At 52.3% G+C, this 24,936-nt stretch overlaps 2 protein-coding genes across 4 annotated transcripts in view; one reads left to right on the forward strand and one right to left on the reverse strand.

Moving 5' to 3' along the window:
• SF3B2 (splicing factor 3b subunit 2) overlaps positions 1–8,624 on the reverse strand; it is a 15,359-nt gene extending 6,735 nt beyond the window's left edge. The window contains exons 1-14 of the mRNA XM_081064303.1: positions 7,439–8,624; positions 7,223–7,269; positions 6,861–6,938; positions 5,028–5,276; positions 4,670–4,720; positions 3,568–3,685; positions 3,160–3,260; positions 2,726–2,822; positions 2,441–2,532; positions 1,417–1,632; positions 1,141–1,278; positions 886–966; positions 473–700; positions 125–138 (exon numbers count right to left, since the gene is read on the reverse strand). Of these exons, the coding sequence (XP_080920429.1) occupies positions 125–138; positions 473–700; positions 886–966; positions 1,141–1,278; positions 1,417–1,632; positions 2,441–2,532; positions 2,726–2,822; positions 3,160–3,260; positions 3,568–3,685; positions 4,670–4,720; positions 5,028–5,276; positions 6,861–6,938; positions 7,223–7,269; positions 7,439–7,571 (1,643 nt within the window). The 5' untranslated portion in view covers positions 7,572–8,624. The remainder of the gene's footprint in view (positions 1–124; positions 139–472; positions 701–885; positions 967–1,140; positions 1,279–1,416; positions 1,633–2,440; positions 2,533–2,725; positions 2,823–3,159; positions 3,261–3,567; positions 3,686–4,669; positions 4,721–5,027; positions 5,277–6,860; positions 6,939–7,222; positions 7,270–7,438) is intronic.
• Positions 8,625–10,330: 1,706 nt separating this feature from the next.
• GAL3ST3 (galactose-3-O-sulfotransferase 3) lies at positions 10,331–17,648 on the forward strand. 3 transcript variants are annotated; one of them, XM_081063985.1, is made up of 3 exons: positions 10,331–10,513; positions 13,810–14,043; positions 15,952–17,648. In XM_081063985.1, the coding sequence occupies exons 2-3, from the start codon at positions 13,922–13,924 to the stop codon at positions 17,120–17,122; spliced, it is 1,293 nt and encodes a 430-aa protein (XP_080920111.1). In that variant the 5' UTR covers positions 10,331–10,513; positions 13,810–13,921; the 3' UTR covers positions 17,123–17,648. The 3 variants fall into 3 exon arrangements, with proteins under 3 accessions (XP_080920111.1, XP_080920112.1, XP_080920113.1); XM_081063986.1 differs by lacking the exon at positions 10,331–10,513 and adding an exon at positions 11,265–11,757; XM_081063987.1 differs by lacking the exon at positions 10,331–10,513 and having other exon boundaries at positions 13,774–14,043.
• Positions 17,649–24,936: the final 7,288 nt, after the last annotated feature.

Here is a 24,936-nt window from a genome sequence, read left to right on the forward strand (position 1 = left end):
TCACGGACTACTTTTGCACCTCCTGAATTTTCGCATGACGTGTAAAGTACCTAATTAAAACTTTTGAACTTAAGAGGTCACATAACCACCACAAATCACCATACACAAAGTGCGTCAGACTCACAATGGGGCAGAGAACTGCAGACACAGCCAAAAGCAACATGCAGGGACAGGGGTCAGCGTGTGCAGGTCCAAGAGAGCCAGACAAGTGCAGGCAGAGGGGATGAGACAAAGGGACAAGGCGGAAATGGAGCCACAGAGACCCAGAAGTCTCCGGGTGAGGAAGGAGAACTAGCTGTGAACGGAGGTGAGGACCGCCCTTCCTGCCATGTGTCACATGCAGTACGACTCTGAACTGGAGAAGGGACGATCGGACTCAGTAGGTGGGTCCTGGGAACCAGACCCTGACTCTGAAGCAGGCTGCCATCAAGGACGTGGCTGCCCCAGGGCAGCGCTGAGCCAGGCCCCTCACCTTCTCCTGCAGGGCCTCCCGCATCTCCTGGATGCCTGTGCGTTTGATGAAGTCTGGCAGCTCGAAGGGGGGTTTCTCAATGCCTCGTTTGCCCTGCAGGTACTTGCGCTTGAAGCACCAGTGGCGGGGCACAGGCACGGAATTCCGAGTGGCCTTGAGGTGGACCAAGAGCTTGGGGTCCTGTGCTGTCACATCATGCATCTCCACCACGTCGGGCCGAGCCACGAGCTGGAAAACAGCAACATGCCTCGAGAAAGCCCCGACCTGTCAGGTCTAAAGCTTTTTCTTTCTCTTCCTCAAAGGACCCACACCTAAGTCACCCACACCTCCTTCGAAGCTCTCCCCACCACCGCAAACCTCGCCCCTTTGGGGACCTAGGAGCTTTAGGGCCTGCTGCGTCAGCTTGGTCTCACCTGCTTAAGTTCAGCCACAGTAAAGCGATTCATTCGGCGCAACTTCTTCTTGGACAGCTTGGGGGCTTCAGGCTTCTTTTCCTACAACAGAACAATCAGCTCTTTTGAGCAAGACTCGCAGGTGTCACTCAGGCTGCCCAAGCTTGCCCCCAGCCTTAAGCCACCAAAGGGATTCGCCCCGGCCAGAGTTCACCGTGGTCCCTCAATGGACGCCTCCCGAGTGCTTGTCGCCGGGAAGGCAGGTGGTGGCCTCACCTGTTCATCGTCGCTGCTGTCATCGTCACTGTCCTTGTGCTCCTCCTCGAAGCCCTTCTTCTTGGGGACTGTGGAGTTCTCCAGTTTGTCAAGTTTCTCTGGTTCCTTCTCTTTCTCCTTCTTCACATCGTCGGTGAGCTGAGGAGACGGACAACATGGAAACCCCTCCCTAGATCCTCAACCGGCCCTGAAAAGATGCCCTCCTGTGCGCCATCTTTTCCCCTCCCTGCTCCTTCCCTGCTCAGCTCTGCCCTGTGAGAGGGCCGCTCCTTGTACCTTGAAAGCCTCAAAAATCCTCTTGAAGAAGATGAAGTTGGGCTCATAAATTTCAGGTTCTTCCGTCACGTACTCAATTTCAACATCAGCGGCCGGGGAGTCAGCACCACGGGAGCGGGTGGGCTCTTTCTCTCGTTCCCCGGAGCTCTCAGAGGATGCCCCCCGCACCCGCTGGGGCTTTTTCTTCTTCTTTCGGTTCCGACGCTTCCGGTTTTTCTGCCAACACAAGGAAAACCAATTAGGTCCGAGAATCCAAGCACTGTGCCTATCCCCCAATTCTTAACCCCCCCCCCCAATTTCCCCTATAGGTTGAGAAAAAAGGCCTTGAAGTCAGACGCTAAAGTTCTACTGCTCTTGAGCTTTGTGCCTCTGGGTAAATTACTATACCTCTCAGAACCTCAGTTTATTAGCTATAAAATGTAGGTGTGTGGGGACAGAGCCCCAGAGAGCAGTTTCCAGGCTCTCGGCCTCACATGGAAAGGTGCTGACTCGGGTAGTAGGTGGCCGTCAGCTGTGGCTAGTTGGCCAGCTGTAGTCAATTAGCCAATTGGTTACTAATATAACTGCTGTGGCTATGCCAGCGAAAAATGGGGACCAGCAAGAAGATGGTGGCTGAGCTAGCAAGCATGGATTGCAGCTAGCAAGCGCGGAGTGTGGTGGAGTGTGGATTGCAGATTCTGTGGCTCCTGCTTCCTGTGTCTCCAACCCAGCCGCCAACGAGACTGTAGTGGTGTGACTCCCCTATCTATGGCCCCGTGGGTGTTCCTGTTTGGCCTCACCATATCCTGTGTTCTTATGTGGGGAGCGGGACCAGAGACCCCGCGGGCCGCCCCGCATGCCAGCGTGCATCATACTCAGAACTCCAAGGACTCATGGCCATCGAATGGAAAATACCTACAAGATGCTTAAACGGGAACCGGCACAAAACAGCAGCTACGGCTCACTGAACGCTTCGAATGGGAGTTATTTTAGGGCCTAAACCCCATCTCCTGCCATTCCTTCCAGACCCAGCTCCATCCCATACCTCTTTTTTAGATACGGACACTGTGTCTTCCTCGGTCTCTGACGCTGACTGGCCCAGGGAGGAGCGCGTGTCTGTTTCCATTTCCTCTTCCTCTGTAAGGGAGGGAAGGTGGCCGTCAGTCTTGTCCCAGGGCCACTGCACTATTACTCGCTCCCCATAACTCCTCTTTACCACGAGCCAGTTTCTCTCTAAAACCCTTCTCAGGAAAGGGATGGAGGAATGCAGACTCGGCCTCAGCTGCTCCAGGTTCTCTCCTTGCAGCCCTCGGGACACAGTGACACTCACCCTGTTGAGAGTTCATCTCTTCTTGGCGGCTCTCCTTTAGCTGCAGGATCTTCTCCAAAGCCTGGGGGATCTTGGGACCCACAGAGGGGTCATCCATCTGCCAAAGATAACACAGGCAGAGGGAGTAATCTTAGTGCCCCTTTCCAGCACTTTCCACGTCTTATACTAGAAAGGCTGCAGGCCAGATGATGAAAACAGCAGACTGGACAACACCAACTAGACTCAACCATCATTCAGCATCCCTCGAAGTGAAGCCCAGAACCCTGCCCCAGAAATGTCTTCCTATCCTACCTCAATACGTTTCAACTGAGTATGGCGCCCCCCAACCCCACCCCCAGAAGTCCTCCTATCTTCTCAAAGACTCCTCTAAAAATCCAGCAATAGTCCCATTCTAAACCACTCTCCTGTCCCTAGGAAGAAATCAGCAATCTCACCTCTCTGTTCTCATCTCCAGGAGGTGGTGGGGGACCACGAGGCCGGGGAACTGGGGCCCCCATGGGCAAAACAGTGGGGGTGGGGCCCACTGGAGCAGCAACTAAGAGGAGAAAGAAATCCTATGTCGAAAGAGATAAAACACTCTTTAAAAATTACCTTCCTTGCTAAAAGTCAGGGTAATGGTTATCCTTAGGGGGAGGGGGTGGCTGGAAGGTAGCCAGGAGGACTTTCGAGGTGCTGGTAATGTTTCGGTTCCTGGCCCAGGTTCTGCATGGGTATGTTCGGTTTATGAAAACTCACTGAACTGCACGTTTATGAGACGTGCTCCTTTTTAACGTGCTATATACTTAAGTAAATAAATTTCTCATCATCTTCCTTGCGTTGCCCTCCCATTTCCAGGGTCTTACCTCGAGGACCCAGAGGAGTGCGAACGCCAATTTGGCCCATGTCTTGTGGGGGCCGAGGGACTGGGGTGCCCATCTTGGCAATCTCCTGCTGCCGTTCTTGCTCTAGTAACACAGCTGCCTACAAGAGGGAAGAGGAAGTGGGGCTACAGCTTGGAAAGCCACTGGGTGGGCAGCCCCTGGCAAGAGCATTCTTTCAGCAGGGTCACAGGACCAAGGAGAACAATCAGGTACCACTGGAGTTCTGCCAGCCCCGCCACCCCCACACTTTCAGGCTACTGGTCCAAATGGAAAAGCCCTCTCATCATAAAAGAAAACCCCTGGAAATAACACCAAGAAAAACCCCAGGAGACTTCTGTTCCCTAGCAGAGAATTTAATATTTAGCTAAACACTGACTTCTATTGTTTTAGTAAGAGTTTTCTTCCCCAAAAGATTAAGTTATTTCTAAGAAACAGTGAATTCTGTTCTTATATCTACCCCTCAAGATCTAACACAATCTGGGCAGACAGTACTTCATAAATGTTTCCATATCTGGTGCTGTTAATGCTTATTTCCTAATACTCCTGAGTAACCCCCTAGGTAACAACTGATATAATGCACCCGTGGGGCTGAATGTCTTATGTATCATCGTTCCCTAATTCATTATCCATCACATTTAGTCGACATCTAATACAAATGACTAAATGGATCCAGAGTCCTCTCCAAATTACCTAAAACGATAGCATGTAACACTATTAGGGATCAGCAAACTTTTTCTGTAATGGGCCAGACAGTAAATACTTCAGGCTTTACAGACCACTGTGTGAATATTCTTGGATTCCTGTTGTATATTCTTGGATTATTTTTTTTTTAAAGGTCTTTAAAAAATATAAAACCATTCTTAGCTTGCAGGCCATACAAAAAAAAAACAGGCTGCAGTTCATAGTTTACTGACCCCTCAGCTACAAAAAGATGGAATTCTTTGGGAGATATTGGAACTTAGTTGAAGATAAGGTAACCTCCACAGGAAACTTGAATGGTGCATCTTTTTTTGGACACTGAGCACTCGAGGTGACAGCCAACAGACTAGACCATGGGGTCAAAGGTTAGGATGAAGGGCATTACCCGCTTCTGCTGTTCCAAGAGCTCATGTTCCTTCAGTGAATGATCTCCCTGCTTAAAAATGAAAATAAGCTAATTATATAAATGTCTAACCACTATGCTGTACACCTGAAACTAATATAAAATAATACTGAATGTCAGCTGTAATTGAAAACTAAAAAAGTTTTGTAAAAGAAAGAAAACAAGCTCATACCAGCACCAATACCCCACAGGCCAGTCTGCCACAACTCTGCTTCCTGGGGTTCTAGTCTTTGGTCCAGAGGTCCCAGAACGCTTGGCCCCAGAATCCAGCTGTCCCTGAGGCCCCACGTCCCTTTCAGGACGCTGGTAAGACCCAGGCCCAGGCTGCCAGATGCCCTACCTGCTTGGCACGCTCCTCTTGCTGCATCAACAATGCCGCCTGCTGCTGTGCCAGCTTCAGCCGCTCCTCCTCTGACAACGCCACAGGCTCGCCCACCCGGAGAGGAGGCGGGGGCCCCAAGTTTGGTGGGCGGGGTCCAACTGCCATAGGAAAACCAAGGCCAAGGCCTGGTGGAGGTGGTGGGGGTGGTGGTGGAGGTTGCAGAGGTGGGAGGCCCATGGGTGGTGGTGGCATAGGAATTCCAGAGAGCTGTGGGGGAAAAATATGATCATAAACTAGGAAACATTTATCTACTTAAGATATTTGCTGGAGATCTACTACAAGCCAGGTGCTGGGATTCAAAGTCAAATGACACAAAGTCCCTGCATTCAAGAGAACACTACAGCAGAGGTGTCCAAACTGCAGCCCACGGGCCAACTGCGACCCGCAATCCACTGTTAATTGGCCCACAGCAAATTCCAAAAATATATTTAGTTTACTTAAATAAACCAGGTGAGGCAACACATACTTCACCTCGAGTGAGTGGCCCGGCTGTTTGTGTATTTTACTACATATGGCCCCTGGTGAAAAACGTTGAAAAAAGTTTGGACACACCTGCTCTACAGCAATATCAAGAGTTGATGGGGCACGGGGGCAGATGGCTCAGTTGGTTAGAGCACGAGCTCTTAACAACAGGGTTGCCAGTTCAATTCCCACATGGGCCAGTGAGCTGCGCCCTCCACAACTAGACTAAAGACAACGAGCTGCTGGTGGGGCAGCCAGATGGCTCAGTTGGTTAGAGCTTGAGCTCTCAGCAACCAGGTTGCCGGATCAATTCCCACATGGGATGGTGGGCTGCGCCCCCTGCAACTAAAGATTGAAAATGAAGACTGGACTTGGAGCTGAGCTTTGTCCTCCGTAACTAGATTGAAGGACAACAACTTGGAGCTGATGGGTCCTGGAAAAACACAGTTCCCCAATAAAAAAAAAAGTTGATTTTAACTTTGGGGCACCAACCAATGAAAACTAACGACTCTATCCCCAGCAAAATATTACGAATATACCGTGTTTCCCCAAAAATAAGACCTAGCCGGACAATCAGCTATAATGTGTCTTTTGGAGCAAAAATTAATATAAGACCTAGTCTTATTTTATTATAAGACCAGGTATAATATAATACTTATTCTCATATAATGTAAGATTGAGTCTTATACTAATGTTTGCTCCAAAAGACACATGAGAGCTGATTGTCCGGCTAGGTCCTATTTTCGGGGAAACACGTAGATTTTGCATACGATTTCAGGATATTCAGGGACACCTTTAAAGGCCATCTAAAGGCCACTCCTCATCCCACACATAGGAGTCAATGGACCCCAGATAAGAGCCACTGCTCTACAGAAACAATCAAATCCTGGATCAAAAAGGACATGGAAGATTAGGGAACTTAAGTAAATAGGGCCAGTATGCCCCAAAGGCCTCACTAAATGGAGAGGGTATGAAAGGGTATGAAATCAAATCAAGAAGTGAGCCCTAATGTCTCAATGAATAACATAAAAACTGTAATCTGGGGGGGGGGGGTACAAAGAAGAAAGATTACTCCCTGCTGATGGGGTGGTGGGGGAGGATCAAGTCAGGCTTCCAGATATTCAAGCTGAATCTTAAATGACAGGTAGAATTTGGAGGAGCCGACACTGGGGAAGGATCCGGACCAAAGGAGATTTGAAGAACTCCCAGGTCTGTCATTGCACTATCTACCTGCCCGATCTTCTAGTTGCATCCCCAGTACACTGCACGTGAGAGGGGGGTTACCCTGAGCAGAAGGGATCTTATTATAAAGTGGAACAATAGCCTTACCTGTGCTGACATGGGTGGGGGAGCAGCTTTGTCCCCATCTTCACCTCTCAGAACTGGCCGATTCAGTACGATGCCAGTCTGCAAGAGAGAAACGACCAAGAGGAGTTATTCCACTAAACGACGTTGGCTCCCATTCATTCAACAAAATTTGTGGAGTGCCTGTGTGAGCTCGGGCTAAGCACTGGGGTGGATCAATATGTATAGAAGAGATTATAGCAGAGCAGGTAAAGGCAAGAACAGGCAAAAAGGGCAAGCCTCGCTTGCTATGTCGAGGTACACAAAGAATGAACAGAGTCGTGAGGGATCACGAAGGCCTCCTCCAGAAGCTCGGCCTATCCTGACATCCCACCACCAACACTTACCTGGCGGGTGTAGGTCTGCAGCCGTTCCACCAGCTCCTCGCGGCTCCCTGCTGGGCAAAGCACAGGATCAACAGCGTAGGTCAGGCCGAGTAGGCCAGCGGGCCATATTCAAGGCCCAGGGGCCCGCCTCCGCCCCCTCCCCCGGGTCTCCGGGGTAACCAGGCTCGCTTCCCCGCAGGCCTAGGCTACCGGCTCGTGACCTCCAGAGCTCCTCACCCTGGATCGGAGCTCCGATCTCTGCCAATTTGGCCTGAAGCTCCTGGGCAGCCCAGGCGCCATAGTGTCCAGGAGGTGGCGGCGGCGGTAGCTGCAATTCTCCTTTAGGAGGCTCGGGATGCTCGGTCGCCATCTTAGCCGCAGAAAGGCGCGCGACCAACCCGGAAGCTCGGGCCAGACTCTCGGCCTACTTCCCGGAACTTCCGGCAGCGCCGTACGCCACGTCCTCTCCAGGGTTGGAAGGCCGTTCGGAGAGAGGCCCACCCCCTACCGTTCTCCGATGGTCCCTAGGTGGCTAGGTCGCGAAGCCTTCTGGGAGTTGTAGTACGTAGTTCACGGTCTCCGGGCCACTGCACCGGGAACACTGGGGGCTAGAGTGGGGGCGGGTCTGCGGGAAAGATGGTCCCACGCGGAGGGTTTACTTTCTGCGTCTGACCCGCCGGAGTGCAGGTCGCCGGCCTTCCGGCCCGACTCCCTGATCAGGCGTGAGAGGCCCGGACGCCGACGTTCCCAAGCAGTCCCGAAGGACGCATTCCCCCGCGGCCGCGCGTTGCGGGCGCCAAGCGGGAAGTTGCAGCAGATGCCTGTGATAAAAGTGTCTGATTGTTTGTCTACCCACCCCCGACCCAGAGGTGGATGAATGCGCTGAAAGCGGATCGGAGACGGAAGAGGAGAGGACCCACCCGGGCTGAGCTCCAGCTGCCGACCTGGGGGAAGGGCGACACTAAAGCCCCTTTTTCCACTGGCTCAAATGTCGTCTCCGCTAGGCCTTCTGTTTTCTTTTCCTTCCTTGGAGCTCTCATAAGGCGTTCAAACCGGCAACATGTGTTTTCAACTCTTTCTTGCCCCTTCTTCCCCTCCACCCCCAAGAACGTGGGCAGGGACCTGGCGTTCAAGGGATGCTCAATAAATGATTACTGGGGGAAAGAAGCGAATGTAAGTCTTCCCAGCGACAGGATTTGCGTCTTTTTACGTCTCCAAAATAAACTCGTACCTTTCTCATCCCCATCAGTCTACCAGCAAGAGGGTGGACCCTGCCTTGCACCACCACCACCACCACCAGTGGCCTGTGCACTTAGGGAGAAATGCAGCTTCCACCTCTCCTTGTCCTGACCCCTCAATTCAATTTTTCTCCCCACCTCAGCCAGTAGCTCTGAGGTCCCTCTCCCATTCTAGCTCTGTCCTCTGTCTGACAGGCTTACTGCCTGTGTAAGTGTGAGTAAGCATGTATTGGGTGAGAGAGCTAAGAAACTCAAGTGAAACGGTCTCATTTCCCCCACACACCCACACCCTTCAGATCTCTAGCATGCTCCATTTCACCAGCTGTCTCCAACAGAGAAACAGCTGGGAGCAGTGAAAAAGAATGGAATGCCAGACACACGGAAGGTGAGGTTTAGGAGAGACAGAAAAGGACTAGGTCAGGCAGGTTGCTCACATCCCAGCCCTGGCTAGGAATTTCTCTTTACTCTGGTCCAAGCCTTGACCCTTCCCCCTTCTATCACTACCACCATCCCAGGCTCCTGACTCTCCCAGAGAAGCCAAACCCAGAAAGGAGAGAAGAAAGAACAGTGGTGCCCTCCCCTCCAACTTGTCAGCCCACTCAAGCAAAACCATTCCCGACACAAAGGAAGTGTCTTTCTGCTCCGTGTAACTGGAGAATGATGGCAGGTCATCTGAGGCTGGAGGCCCCAAGGCATGTATATGTGCTGGGGAAGGGCATGGGTGTCTCTGAAGCAGGATAAACTAAGGGGGCTGATGGGTGAGGAGGTAGTGTAGCTTAGGCCAGAAAGCGACAGGACAAGTAAGGCCCCATTTTATCTTAACCTTCCAGGGACCCAGGCAGGATAGGACCCCCATTGTGCAAATGGGAAGACTAGGGGACAGAGAGAAGCTGACATGCCCAAGGAGCCAAACTGGGACCACAAGAAATTCTGACTCTGAGAGACCCCATTCCATTCTCCTCCTTAACAAGGACCCTCACACAATATCTACCAGTGTGGGTCTAGAATGGAACCCAGTCCCAGCTTTGCGTGGCGGCCCCAGCTCCAGGATCCTTGCCATAACAGGCCAAGAGGACAGGTGAAAGCAGGGGTCCATGAGAACCACAGAACTAAATTGGGGCTCTTGGTGTCTGGTGTGACTTTGGGAGCTGCTGCTGCCCAGCTCCCAGATGGCAGGAGCTGAGAACTGAGAAGGCAGTAGAAAATTCAAGCCCACCTCCCACATATAGAAGCTTACACAAAGCCTTCATCTCCACAGTCTCAGAACAGCTCCCCATCAGACAGCTAAAAGCAACCAGGCCAGGTAATGTGCCTGGGCAGGGGTCCCAGGCCCACTAAGGCTCTGGACAAGAATGAGTGGGTCTGGGGTCCTGATGGAGAGTGGGAGTAAGTCCACAGCAAATGGCTGCCTCAGATGTTGGAAGGGAATGGGCCCCCAAGGGTAAGAAGGTAGATAGGACCAGACCCAGGGCTGGAACTGTGCTTCTCTGCTGGAGATGGAAAAGGAGAAGGAGACAGGGGAGGGAGCATGTGGATGCTTGTAAATGTACCTGCGTCTCTAATTCCCCCAGGACCCAGCAGCCCAAGAGTGACCAGTGCGGCCCAGTAAGGCCCAGCAATGCGGGAGTATCCAGACACCGTCCCTGCCTCAGTTTCCCCTTCTGTAGAGGGAGGTCAAGGAGCTGGCCACATTGGTGTCCAGAATCTGCAAAGTTGCCAGGGTAAGATGCCCGCATCTGAAGATAGTACCCGGAGAATGTTCATCGGCAACCTGCCACTCAGGGCTGCCCCCTCCCCTTACCGCTCCCCTTCTCCTCCCCCTCCCCTGCGCTGCTGCTGGGCCCCCGCCCCCGCCCCGCCTCCGGTGTGCGATGGGGGGCGGGCGGCAGGCAGAGCTGAGAGGAGCGAAGCTGAGCGGACGCCGCCACCTGATCCCATCCAGGCACGGAGAGGGGAGCGACGGGCACTCGTGCGCAGGGCCCCGGCGCCCTCAGACCCGCACCAGATTTCAGGACAAGGGTTGGGAGGTAGCGGCGACCACCCACCAGCAGGGTCGGAGGCAGAACCCGCGCGCGTATGTACTGCAGTGGCCGACCTGGGGTTGGGGGGCGGGGTAGACCGGACCGGGATGGGGGATGAAAGGTGGGTGGGAGAGTGGCGGGGGCCCAGAGCCTGGACAGCATGAGGAGGGGGAGCATTCTGCCCCCTGAGGAGCGAGAGATGACACAGCGGGAGGGGGAATCTGGCCTATCCTCTACGGTGACCAGATCCCCGTGACAGATCCCTGGGGGAGGCTGGGGTGAAACTGAAGGAATGGGGAGTTGGGGGCAGGCGGGTAGTGATAGAGGAAGGAGGTGAGGGGAATTCAGAGGATGGGGTGATGGGGGGTGGATGACAGGGAAAGGGGGCTGGTGCAGGCTGGAGGGGGAGAGAGGGAGGTGAAGAGATATTTGATGTCCTGGGACACTAATTTGCAGCCCTTTCGCCCTTGGCCCTTCCTCTCTAGTGCCCTGGGCCTTTTCCCTACTCACTAGGCTGTGCCCTCGTCTAGTAAGGATGGAGTCTCGGGGCAGCCACCCGTCAGGTCCCGGTAGTCCAGGCCAGGGTGCCCTCCTCCTCTAAATGCACCCATATCAGCCCTAGAGCTTGGAGGGGAGAGAGAACAGGGCGCATTTGGCAGTGGGTGGGCGTCCAGGCCAGTTTCCAAGCTCTAGCTGGCTATACCATCTCATCTTTGGTTCCCTGGAGAAAGGAAAGCAATTTGCAAAACCAGGCAGCAGCCTGAGGTAGATGGTTCTGACTAAAATTAGCACTGATATTCTGATGAGGCTGAGCACACTGACCTGTCTGGGACAGCAGAGGAAAACTCTCTCCACGGAGAAGACACGGGGTCAGCTGGGGAGTAGTTTGAAGCACGCCAGGGACAGGAGCCAGTGGCTGGCCCCAGCAGACCGCCACGCACCCCACACGAGCCTGGAGATCACAGAGGGAAACCCAGCCCCTCCTGGCTGCCCGTGCCCTGACTTCATCTCCAGAAGAGGCACGGGGGTGTGAACTTGCCAAGCGGCGGGAGGCTGTCTCTGGTGTCCGAGCAGCACCCTCTCTCAGGACCGAATGTTTAGCCTGGCCGAGTGCCCACCCCGAGGAGACAGGGCTACTGCTTTCAAATACCTGAAGGTCTGTCATGGGGAAACATGGTCTGTGTGGTCTAGGAGGGCAACGCTAGGAACCACGCAGAGTGGAAGGTGCCAGGGGACGAGCTGAGGACCCTCGCTCTCCCAGGAAGATGCTCGGACGTGGACCAGGCCGCATCTAAAGGTGATGAGCTTCCCCTCATTGATGACAGCCAAGCAGAAGCTGATGCCCAGGGAATTCTTCTGCTGATCAAGCCCTGTGCCAAGGGAGCCTCAGACCGGGGTCTAGCTGGCTGGCTTCCCAGGACTAACGGGAATGGGATGGGGGGGCCCCAAGCACCCCATCACCCTCCTCTGTGTGGCCTGGTTGAAGCATTTCCCTGGGGAAAATTCCACTGTAGCTCCACCCAGGTTTGACCTCTTTGGGTGACTGAGTCCTCTGAAAAAAAGGGTGGTTTCCGTGAATTTAACAAAAATGGAAATAGGCTGCCCCCCACCTTGCCCCTTTGGAAACTCCTGTCTGGTCACCAAGTCCTCTAGGCAGGGTAAGTGACAAAGGGAAGAGAGCCTCCATCCTGAAAGGGCCTCCGGCTCTGACTTCTCCTGGAGGCTGCCCCCCCAGGTGGAGCCAGATCTCCTGTGCCCCAGCAAGCCTTGAAAAGCCAGGGTGTGTGTGGGGGGGGGGAGGTTTGGACTTTCTCTGCTATGCCCTTGGTTGTCCTCCGTGGCTGGACCCTGCACCCCACTTGGCTCCAGGTGGATTAAGTCTGTCTGCAAGCTGGTAGAGGAAACAAGGTGATGGGGCCTGGGAAGAAGGGAAAGGCATAACCAGGACATCTTTCCACCCAAACAGGTTTAAATATAATCCAGGATTAATTGGGGGCAGAGGGCGGGGGAGAAGGAGAATTGCAAGCCAAGTCCAGGGTCCCCAGGGAAGGTGATGGTCAAAAGAGTTTTCACATTACCTCACCCCTCCTGGGACCCAGGTGTCCTAGTTCCACACATGCACATGTCCATAAGGTTCCAGGCTCCCCCTCCCCTTTGGAGAGGGGTGTATGTGAGGTAAAGTTGAACTGAGGCCCCTGGGGCAGAGACCCCACCCGAGCTGCTGAAGCTGACTTTCCACTGGCGCTGCCAAGGGCTGGGCTGCCCGTGTGGGGACAGGTAACTGGCCGGGAACCGGGCCCTTCTGCCTCTCATTCCTGCTGCTCACCTGGGATGGAGGCATCTCAGCAGGCAGGAGCCCCTCTGCATTCCCCACACCCCTGCCCCCCTCCCAGGCTGCCATCCCACTGCTTTGACCAGGCAACTCTCATTGCAGAGTCAGCTGATGGGGTGACCAGGGTTTCAGGTGTCTGGGGATGGAATCCAGCTAGGGTTCCAGGATTTCAAGTCCTTCATTTCTGTCCCTCATGGATTTATTGGTCTTGGGCCCTCAGGGCAGAAGCGCAGTGAGGAGGGCTTGGGGCTCAGTGGCATGCAGAAGTGCCCGAGTCCAGGGCGGGCTGGGGAAATCAGTTCTCTGTGGAAGCAGCACACATGTCTAAGGACATGGATTCTGGAGCCAGAAAGAGCAGGTCTGAATCCTGATTCTGCTAATACCAGCTGTGTGACCACAGACAACGACATCATCTCTTAGAGACTCAGTTTCGCTGTCTGTGAAGTGGGAATAATACCTGTTAGGGTTGAGCTGAGTATTAAGCAGGAGTAAGTACGTGACTGTAGGGTACAGATAGTAAGCCTGTAGTATTGACCCCTTCTCTGTGTCAGAGACTTGAGAAGCTGAAGGCTTGGTCAGTGTTTCTAAGGAGCTCGGTATTTGGGGAATCGAGACTACCCCTTCGCTGCCACCATCAGGCAAGGAGTCCTGGAGGAGACAAAACCCTGGGTTGCTACTTCTGTGCTCTGAGTCAAGCCTTGGTGCTTGGGCTACTGGGGATCCAGATACAAATGGCAAGGCTGAATTAGGGGCAGGCAGAGCAGCAGAAACAGCGAGGCAGGGAGGGAGTGGCTACAGCCTGAAGGGCTGGCCACACCCCAGAGCCTGTAATTCCACCCAAGACTAAGCTATCTGGAGCAGTGTGGAGATAGGGTCTTGGTGACGGGAGGTAGGAATCTGATCTTCCCTGGCCTCTCCACTCACCCCACTCTTTGGAGCTCTCCTTTGCAGCAACCTGCTGGGGCTCAGAGCCCATCTCTGCCCACTGCAAACCTGTTTGCCTCCTTCTCCTGCCAGGCCTCTCAGGAACACTGGCCCTGCTACCAGAGCCTCAGGAGCCCCCATGAGTGCCGACGAAGGGAGTCCTGGATAGCGAGATCCTGGCTGGTCCAGGGGTGGGTACCCCATCATGCCACCCATCCTCCAGCGTCTGCAGCAGGCCACCAAGATGAGCCGCAGGAAAATCCTGCTGCTGGTGCTAGGGTGCAGCACCTTGAGCCTTCTCATCCATCAGGGGGCACAGCTCAGCTGGTAAGGGGATGGGGCCTCAGGGAAGGAGAGGGGCCTTGGTGGGGAAGGGTTTCAGGGGGGGAGGGGCCTCCATGAGGGGCGGGGCCAGGGGAGTTGTGTCCTCAGGCAGCCAGTTGCCAGAACTGGCAGTGCTTCTTCCCCATTTCTTGCACCTGCCAGAACAGTCTGTTTTCTGCTGGGCTTTGTTCCTTCCCTCTCTCCTACAAGTGTTTTCCGTACATTCTCTTTAGATCCACACCATCTCCCTGGGCAGGGTCTGATCTCCAATGAAAGGGTTGAGAGACTTGCTTAAAGTCAGTCAGTCAGAGATTAAACTGGAATTCTAATCCAGCCCAAGTCCTTCCCCCAGCATCATGTTTGGGGTGCCTCCTGAAAGGACTGCAAACAATTTCTCACTACTCTGTTGTGCTGGGCAAATCCCTTCACTTCTCTGAGCCCCCCTCCCCCGTTTCCTCATCTACAAAATGAGGATGGTATGTGTGACCCAGCTACTCACCCCAATACCGGATACCATGTGATGACTAATAGGAGCCATAACCACACTCCTGGCTCACGTGTGAGCCCGACAAATCCCAGCACCCCTGGGGTCTCAGCTTCCACATTTTCTACATGGTCTGCCGGGAGAATACTTTGAATGGGCCCAGTCACTCTTGCAGGATGCTTTGCTGGTCTTTGGAAGGGGCGTCTTGTAGACATTATCCTGAGCCCAAATAAGCCACAGATAGGAAATCTCAATGGTGTTCCTCAAGCTGTTTAGAGTTGCCCTTGTTACATTATGCTTAGGATAGTAGAAAAGAAACAGGAGAACGAGCAACTCAAAAGTCTGAAGGGAGTTTACAGGTCACCTGTCACCCCAAACACCCGTTTCAGGAATGAGGAAATAGAAATGAAGCTTCACGAAGAGTAGGATCGTTATCTGTTTTTTATACTATCAGATTTCCTGAACCTAGAACAGTGCCTGGCACAGAGTAGATGCTGAAAAAATATTGACTAACTGAAGGAATGTAGCTCCAGAGGCCTTAACGGAATCATATGACAAATGGGTTGCCTCCAAGCCCATGCCACCCATCTACAAGATGAGGAGCCAGTGAAAAAGTAAATGAGAAAGTAGACAGAGAGCAAGATAATTTGGTGACTTTATCTGAGTTGCCAGACTTATGTAAATGATTTTTCCCTTTCTGGTCCTCAGTTTCTTTATCCGTAGAGTAGAATTCCACAAGCCTCTCCAAAAACCTTTGTCCCTCTATTTTCTAACTCTGTGTAACCAAATTACCTCAAAACTTAGCAGCTGAGCACTTCAAACATCTACTATCTCACTTCTGTGGGTCAGGAATCCAGGTGGGGCTTAGCTGGGTACCTCTGGTTCAAGGTCTCTCATGGGGTTGCAATCTCATCTGAAGGCTTGATTGAAATGGCTCCCCTTCTAAGCTCACTCATGTGGCTGTTGGCAGACTTCAGTTCTTCAAGCAGGCTTTTAGCCTGACCGCCCAGCCCCTTGGGGAACTGTTGCCACGAGGTACCTCCCCTTAGGGATGCTCAGAGTATGGCAGCTTGTTCTCCCCTGCATGAGTTATCCTAGAGAGAGAAACACTCGGAGATAGAAGCCAGTCTTTTTTATAACGTCATCTCCCAAGGGACATCCATCCTTGATGCCCTATTCTATTCCTGAGGCATCAATAAGACGCCCATACTCCTGGGGAAGGAAATACACACGGAAACACACACGAGCATGAATACCAGGAGGCCAGCAGGGATCACCGGTGTCATCCTAGGGGCCGCCTACCAAATCCCTCTCCTGCTCTGTAAAGCCGAGGAACGCTGTGTGGCCCATCCCCACTTCCTTGGGAAGGGGGTCAAGCCGCACACCTCTCACACTCTCCTCCCTGGACCCCTCCCTGGACCCTGCAGGTACCCCAAGCTGTTCCCTCTGAGCTGCCCGCCTCTGCGGGACTCGCCTCCGCGACCCAAGCACACGTCCGTGGCCTTCCTAAAGACGCACAAGACTGCGGGCACGACCGTGCAGAACATCCTGTTCCGCTTCGCCGAGCGCCACAACCTGACGGTGGCCCTGCCGCACCCGAGCTGTGAGCACCAGTTCTGCTACCCTCGCAACTTCTCCGCGCACTTCGTGCACCCGGCCACGCGCCCGCCGCACATGCTGGCCAGCCACCTGCGCTTTGACCGCGAAGAGCTCGAGCGTCTCATGCCACCGGACACCGTCTACGTCACCATCCTGCGCGAGCCGGCCGCCATGTTCGAGTCGCTCTTCAGCTACTACAACCAGTACTGCCCGGCCTTCCGGCGCGTGCCCAACGCGTCCCTCGAGGCCTTCCTGCGCGCGCCCGAGGCCTACTACCGCGCGGGCGAGCACTTCGCCATGTTCGCACACAACACGCTGGCCTACGACCTGGGCGGCGACAACGAGCGCAGCCCGCACGACGACGCCGCCTACCTGGCGGGCCTCATCCGCCAGGTGGAGGAGGTCTTCTCCCTGGTCATGATCGCCGAGTACTTCGACGAGTCGCTCGTGCTGCTGCGGCGCCTGCTCGCCTGGGACCTGGACGACGTGCTCTACGCCAAGCTCAACGCGCGCGCCGCCAGCTCGCGCCTGGCCTCCATCCCCGTGGCGCTGGCGCGGGCCGCGCGGGCCTGGAACGCACTGGACGCCGGCCTCTACGACCACTTCAACGCCACGTTCTGGCGCCGCGTGGCCCGCGCCGGCCGCGCCTGCGTGGAGCGCGAGGCGCGCGAGCTGCGCGAGGCCCGCGAGCGCCTGCTGCGGCGCTGCTTCGGCGAAGAGCCGGTGCTGCGGCCGGCGGCGCAGATCCGCACCAAACAGCTGCAGCCGTGGCAGCCCAGCCGGAAGGTGGACATCATGGGCTACGACCTGCCCAGCGGCGGCGCCGGACCAGCCACCGAGGCCTGCCTCAAGCTGGCCATGCCAGAGGTACAATACTCGAACTACCTGCTGCGCAAGCAGAAGCGCCGAGGCGGTTTGCGGGTCCGGCCCGAACCGGTCCTAGACAATCCCCCGCCTCGACCCATCCGGGCGCTGCCCCGCGGCCCCCACGGCCACTGAGCTCCAGGAGTCTGGCCTGGGATCGCCTCCAGGTCCCGCCTCATCAGGGCCCCTTCTTGCGAGAAGCTTGAGCCCCGCGCAGTACTTGGGAGTGTGTCTCCCTGTCTGAGCCCACCTCCCTAGGGTAGGCTGAACTCCGCCTTTGGGGAGGGTGCTAATAAGGCCCGATCGAGCCCCGGGCCACCCTTTCCTCTTTCCTAACTGGTTAGTGACTGACAAGAGGTCTGCGGCCCTTCAGGAACTGTCCACCCAGCCTTTTTCGGGGGTTTGAGCCCCCCTTTTGTCTTTTCCAAGTGGATGAGCCCAAGCCACAGAATCTGAGCCTTGGGGAAAGGCCGTTCTGTCTACCAGCCTCTCCAGGCTTCTTGCTCTTCCATCCAAGGGTCAGAGGTCCCCACTCCGTCGGTCTTCCAGGTTCTACCCTCGCCACAGACCTAAGCTGCTCCCAGACTCCCAGAACCAAGAGTTCTTGGATTGGGCTTTTTGTTTGGTTTTTCTTTTTTTAATAAAATATCTTTAAAATGTGCAGGTTGTATGTCAGTCATTGAAAGCCAGATTTCCCATGTTTGAGGATGAGACAGATGCCCAAAAATAGCTGTGGTTGTCACCATGAGGATGGAGACCCAGCCTCAATCAAGTTACTTCCCAGAGACTCAACTGTCACTGACCCCTTGATTGACTGGGCCACTTCAGACCCACTCATATTCCTTTGAGAAAATCTACATTATTCCTTTTCATTCAATTCAGCAACATTTATTAAGCATCATCTCTGTAACTTGGGTACACAGGTGAATAAGACAGACAGGGCCTTTCTCCTCCTGGAGTTCCTAGGGAGACACTGAAACTGGAGCAGACATGTAAACAAAGAGGAAGGACTGCAGGGAGTGAGCAGAACTGGCCTTTAGACAGAGTGGGGCAGGAAGGAGGCTCATTCCAGGTAAGGAGGGGCTGACTTCAGAATGTTACCTCCCCCTTTGGAATCAGCGATTTCATCACTGGCCTTCCCCACAAGAAGACAACCCTGACTCAAATGAGGACCAGGCCCTGCCCCCAATGCCCTTTAGCACAGCAAGACACCCAGTGCTTTCAAATGAAACCTCCCTTAAGACCAGCAGAGAATCGGAACTTTTTCTGTTACTTTCTTTTCTACTTTACAACGTAGAGCTACATTGACATACCTGGACAAGTAATACAAATATAACAGCTAACATGGTCTACTATGTACCAGCCACTGCTGAGGGCTTTATACACAGTATTAACTTACGAGCTAGGTACCATTTTATGGGTGATGGAACTGAAACTTGGAGAGGTTCAGTGATACTCAGGGCCACACAGCTAAAACGTGGCCACTAGTATTTGATCCCAGACAGTGTGGCTTCAGAGTCTGCGCTCCAAGTGTTATCATAGTGCCAGGCCAAGGAGGAAGTTCATATGTCGCGGGCTGGCTGAACCCCAGGACCTTCCCCCAGAAGAATGTCAAGTGAAGAAACCGAGACAGTGCTATCGGCTCCTCTATTTTTCAGAGACAATCATTGATCTGTTTGGGTAATGGAGATTGCAATGTTTGGTTGACACTCCCTGAACTTGAAAGGGGGCTGTTTTTATAGAACCCCACTTTTTACCAGTAGAGCTCTGGAAAAGCAAAAAGGGCAATAATTAGAGACCTGCAAAGGCATAATTAGGTTTCTGACATTAAACAGCAGTCAAGAATTGTACTGGACTCTATGTCATCTACCCAAAGACAAGCATGTTTGGCCCCGAAGCCAAGAAATAGCCATCTATCACTGTCCCCCTTCTTCCTCTCTCTAGCCCTAGTCTCTGGTCATATCTGCTAGAAACACCCTTCACCTTGCTCTGGGTCCTCCTGGAAAACTCAGACCTGCTTTACGATTTGCCTTGACAGGCCTCTTGCCTTCCCTGACCCTCAGGCACGTGGGCTCTCCTTTATAAACCTTGCCACACTTCAGCAGAGAGCACAACTCTGGACTCTGAAAAATCTGGATTTAAGGACTAACTGGAATCATCAGGCTTTGGGAGACGGTTTCTCTGTTTGACATGGGAAGAAGGGCAGACCCTAAGTAGACACCAAATTAAGTATTAGCCTTCAGTGGCTGAGCAGCAGCCTCTTGGGTACCTTGGTCCAAACACCTCCAGCTCTAGCCACAGCCGAGGGGAACAGACTCCAGCCCCGGGACCCTAATGTCCTGCAAAGAGGCTCCTTCCATCAACACACGCATGGTGCTGCCCACTCTACATGTTTCCAGAGCTTTGGCAGTAGGTGAAAAGTGGGCCCTGCTTGGAGGAGCTCACACTAAGTAAGGTCTCAGGCAGATGTATAAGTAGAGGTGATTACCTCCATAGGTGCTTTGGAGTTCAAACCCTGGCTCTGCCACTTACTGATCACATGACCTTGTCTTAGTCTGTAAGCTTCACTTTCCTCACCTTTGAAATGAACTATTTCCCTCCTGGGCTTTGTGAACAGTATTTGCCATAAGGCACCTAGCACCGTGCCTGGCACATGGAAATATTCCCAAAGTGGGGTCCTCCAGGACTGACACCCTTCACATTTTAGAGGTTAGGGGTGGGCACATCAATTCCAAGAGTTTTCTGGCATTCTAAGGAAAGTGTGCCTTTTCTACTTTGCCCAAAGGCACTGCATGGGCGAGTATCCTGGATATTTATAATTAGTGAAGGATGTGCAAAGTGTGTGGGGAGCAAAGAGGCGGACAGGACTGTCCATCTGGAGAGGCTCCCTGGAAGAGCGATGTCCCAGCCGAGAACAGGGATGGAGGAGGTGTTCCAGACAGGGAACAACATGCCCAGAGGTACCAGGTCGGAGAAAGCCTGGGCATTGGTGAGCCAGGGAGGGCTGGGCTGTCCAGGTGGCGAGAAGCATGCCAGCACCAGGTAATGAAAGGCCTTGAATGTCATGCTTGAAAGTTCAGATTGTGCATGGGACACTCAAGTAAATGGAATGGCCAGAGGCGACCAGCAGGGGAAGCCAGGCTGTCCCTGGAGCAGAGGGGGTCACCATCTCAGCCCATCTGCAGCCATTCCTGACACAGCAGCACACGAGGTAGGGTCCTCTGTTGTAGGTGAAAGGGAGTCACTGATGGAGGCAGGAGAAAGGCCTTTCATAAACTGCAAGTGCTGCTGGGAGGAGCCACATTAATAAGCACAAAGATACTGGTTACATTTATTCAGCACTTGCTGTATACCAGGCACTGTTCTCCACGCTTTATGTATTCTAATTTACTTGATTCTTACAAGATAGGTGTTATTCTTGTACCTCTTTCACAGAAGGGTAAACTGAAGCACAAAAAGGTGAAGTGCCCAGGCTTACCCAGCTGGGAGAGGCAGAGCTAGGACAGAAACCAGAGTGCTTGGAATCCCAAGCCCCAGCTCCCACCACTGGAATACGTCTCACCCCTCACACGTGCCCAGCAATCCCTGTAGTCTTGTTATTAAAGAGCTTCCTTAGATAAGCCCCCTGAGAGCGGGCTTGAGTGGGAGGAAGGGGCAAAGAGGTAAGGAAGGCAGGGCACAGAGAAAGGATGCTGTCGATCTACCAACACAATTGGGCAGAGTGCCAGGACGTGCTAGAGGAGTGGAAAGGGGACTGGAGGCCTTAGCACCTGAGGAGAGAAGGTTGGCCATCCTGGAGAGGGAATTGAGAGGAGAAGGGGAGGTGATTGAGGGAGGAGAGCATGGCGGCCCTTTTCTCAGTATCATCGACCTGAGATTAGCTCCTATGACCCAGCAGGGTCTCAGGAATCTGAGGATCCCAGCCAGCCATCCCTCTCCTCCCCAAGAGTTCTCTGGCATTCTCCAGTGGGCAAAGGACAGGACAGGAACAGCCTCCCCATACCCCACTCTCCACCCCCATCTCAATCCCCTGGGATTTTCACAACACCCAGGCAAGGCGACGAAGGCAGAGCCTGATACTCCATTACAAATGGGGAGACTGAGTCCCAGAGAGGGGATGTGGCTTCCAGAGGTGGCCTAGAGCCAGGCCAGAGACAGAGTGAGGTCACTCTCATGAGCTGGAGCTACAAGAGGCAAGATCCTGGGTCCTCTATCCCAACTGTGTCTCCAGCCCAGAGCTCCCTTCCCGAGTCTTCCCCAGGCCCATGAAACACACTGTGTTCAAAACCAAACATCTCATCTGCCCAAACCAGCTCCTCCAGTGCTCTCGGTTTCAGGGACTAGCACTCTCATTCAAGCAGATGCTCAAGCCCCAATTCTTGGTGTCTCGTTAATGTCTTTCTCATCCTTTCCCCAATGCCACCTACCTGTTACCATGTACATTCCGACTCCTGAATAATTGGCATCTACCTACCTCTCTTTCCCCACAACATCTGCTTTAGTCCAAACCATCAGAGCTTCTCTACTGGTTGTATCAGCAGCCTCCTAACTGACCTACCTGCCTCAGTCTTCCCAATGCAAATGCAATCCCCTCTCTGTATTCAGAGGAATCCTTAAAGCCATGTGATCCCATCACTCCCTTATTTGAAACAACCCTCCCCCCTTTCTAGGCCCACAAGACCCAGCCTAGCCTGAACCTTCCAAAATCTTTCAGCTACATCTCCCATTGCTCCCCACCCCTCATCATGTTCCAACCACACTGGATTACACACCATCCCCTGAATACAATGTCAAGTCTGACTCTTACTAGCTCTTGAAAGCTGAATTTTGCCAGCCACAATTAAATTATATTAAAAATTAAATTTAAAATTATATTATTAATTAAATTATGTAAACTTACCATTGAATCAATTACATTAATAACAAAGGTAATAAATGCTTACAATTCATTACTTCCTAATTAGTTTACGAGGTTTTCCTATTCTTTATGCTCTTAAGGTTACCTAATGTCTATTATATGTGTCTGGTGGACATCCTATAGGATAGTGTGCTACTTACTATGTGTCTCTTCCAAACAATGTTCAGTGACATTACATTAGTGGTGTGAAATCAGCTGCCATGGTGGGAGTAGTGACACTACAAATCAGCAAACGCTATAAACCAGAGATTGATTTATTGTTTTGTTGATCAACTAGACCAGGGATGGGAAAACTACAAGCCAACTCTGGCCCACCACCTGTTTTTGCAAATAAAGGTTTATTGGAACACAGCCACCCTCATTCATTGACTTATTGTTCTGTGGCTACTTTTGCAATACAATAACAGAGTTGAGTTGCCATAGAGAAAGTATGGCCCCCAAAGCTTAAAACATTTTCCAGGCCCTTCATGAAAAAAGTTTGTTGCTCATTAGCCAAAACAAAAATATCAACCAACATTCACATCAGAACTATACATGGAGAGATGAGTGTTAAACATTCACGAGCATATCACTGCCTGTAGATGCCAGGCCCGTTCACACCTCCATTCTTTGCACACAGTGTCCCCTTTTCCCACAATGCTTTTTTTCTTATGGTCCACCTGGAGAGTTCATACCCATTCTTCAAAACACAATTCAAATGTCCCTTTTCCCATTCTGCCTGTATCAGTTAGCTATGTGCTGTGTAACAAACCACCACAAAACATAATGGCTATAAAAAATATATTATTTCTCATGAGATTATGGGTCATCTTGGTGATTCTGCTGATCTGGGCTGAGCTTGGTTGATCTCGCTGTGCTGTGCTCACGCATGGTACATGACCAGCTGGGAGGGTGGCTGGGGGCTGGCTAACCTACAATGGCCTCAGCCAAGATGACTCAGCTGTGCTCCATATGGTCTCTCTTATCTTTAGCAGATGAGCCTCACTGCCCAAGTGTGGGAGAGAAAACGGGTAAGTTCTCATGAGTCTTTCAAGAGACACTCCATCGCTTTTGCCGCATTCAATTGGCCAAGGCAAGTCACAAGGTCAGTCCAGATTCAAGGGGTGGGGAAATAGAGGCTGCAAGGTCACATTTCAAGGGGTATTGTGGATAGAAAGTGGGGAGAAATGGGACTTTTTATTTACTCAATCTATCACACTACCTTTCTCCCTTTCCTCAAGCAATGGAGCCCCTCCTGATTCTGTGTTCATACAGCACTGCTAAGGAGCAAAACAAAACAAAACCTGTCATAAGCTTTGTCAAGTTAAGGACTCTACCAGAGACATTGACTTATTTACCTTTGTGTACAAAAGGGCAAGAAACATGGATGGAGCTCTAAGGCTCTTCTAACAAAGAAAACTGGCAGTGTGTATGTCTCTTAAAGTTACTGTATCAGCCAGGGTTTGATCAGAGAAATAAAGTTATTGGGAATAATTATATAGGGTCAAGATGTATTGTATTATAGGGCTATGACCCTACATAATTGTGAGAGCTGATTATATAAGTGTCATCCCTCTAGCTGGTGCTGGACCCTAAAGACCAGTAAGCAGGCAGTGGGAGAATGTGAGGTGAGGGAAGCAAGAACACACCGGCATCAGTGAAGATGAGCTAGAACCCACAGGATGGACCAGAACCCACATCAGTCTCTTGCTACATCTAAGGCTCTACCTGTGGTGATGCAGATGACCTACAAGAAAAGCCAGCACACTGTCAGGTTGCTAAACATACACCTGGAACAGGAGTGACAGTAGTTGAAGGAGGATCTGGCATAACTGGAGGAGCTGTGGACTGAGCTGCTGCCCCATGCCCAACAAGGTGAGCTAGCAAGTAAGGGTCATTGCTACTGCTTCTGGTACCCCTGCATCAACCTTCCCAGTTGAAAAAGGATGCAATTGCTATTTCATGTCTACTTTCCAAATCTTGCACAGAATGTCAATTGTGGTTCCCATTAAGTCAGAACTATGTTGGGAGGAGAATTCTGGGAAACAGAAACAGACCCTCAGATTTGTGCTGTGGTTATTGCCCCCATCCCATAATTTATTGGGAGATTAGTACTCAGTAGCTGGCAGAACCTCCCATTGGTTCCCTGACATTACAATGTGAGCTGTCGTGGTTAAAAGGGCCAAGTGGAAATCTGTGAAATTGTCCTCCCACCCCTGCCAAGTTATAAACCAAAAGCAATACCATAATCCTGGAGAAATTGCAGATTAGTGCCACCATCAAGGATTTGGGAGATGCAAGGGTAGTGATTCCAATCATGTCGCCTATAACTCACTTTTTGCAGGCAAAAAAGGAAACAATGGTGTGGTGATGCCAATCACAGCTGCCGTTCTAGATTTGATATCTTTATTGGAGAAAATCAGTATAAACCCCAGCAACTGGTATGTGGCTATTGAACTAGCAAATGATTTATCTTACATTCCCATGAGTGTGGTAAATTATACTCAGTTTGCATTTACACAGCAGAGATAACAGTATACCTTTACTGTCTTGCCCCTGGATTATGCCATTCTCCTGCAAACGGCCAGGTCCAAAGGGACAGTGATAGTCTTGACAACACAGAGAACACTATGCTGCTACATTTGATTGGTGCCATTATGCTAATCAGACTCTGTGAGCAGGAAACAGCAAGCCTCTTAGGTGCCTTAGACATGTGTGTGCCAGAGGGTCGGAGATGAACCCTGTGGAAATTCAAGGGCCTGCCACATCAGGAAAGTGTCTACGGGCCTAGAGGTCTGGGGAATGTCAGATATCTTCTAATGTACGTTTTGGATTTTGGAGCCAACATATATCACATTTGGACAAGTTGCTTTGACTCACTTACTGGGTAACCTGTAAATCTGATAATATTGGGTCTGGATCAGAAGTCCAGGCTGTGTGACAAGCTGCCCTACCACTTGGGCATTACGCCTAGTAGATTCACATGCCTGACTTAGGTGTCAGCCAAAAATGCCATGTGGTGCCTCTGGCAAGCCCCAGGAGAAGCATCACA

Source organism: Rhinolophus hipposideros (genome assembly GCF_964194185.1).
Source record: "Rhinolophus hipposideros genome assembly, chromosome: 10".
NCBI classification, from domain to species: Eukaryota; Metazoa; Chordata; class Mammalia; order Chiroptera; family Rhinolophidae; genus Rhinolophus; species Rhinolophus hipposideros.

Excerpts from the sequence above, each read along its gene's own strand:
- GAL3ST3 (XM_081063985.1), top strand. The coding sequence starts at position 13,922 with ATGCCACCCATCCTCCAGCGTCTGCAGCAGGCCACCAAGATGAGCCGC. Across the intron at positions 14,044-15,951 it reads CAGGGGGCACAGCTCAGCTG|GTACCCCAAGCTGTTCCCTC; the intron begins GTAAGGGGATGG and ends TGGACCCTGCAG.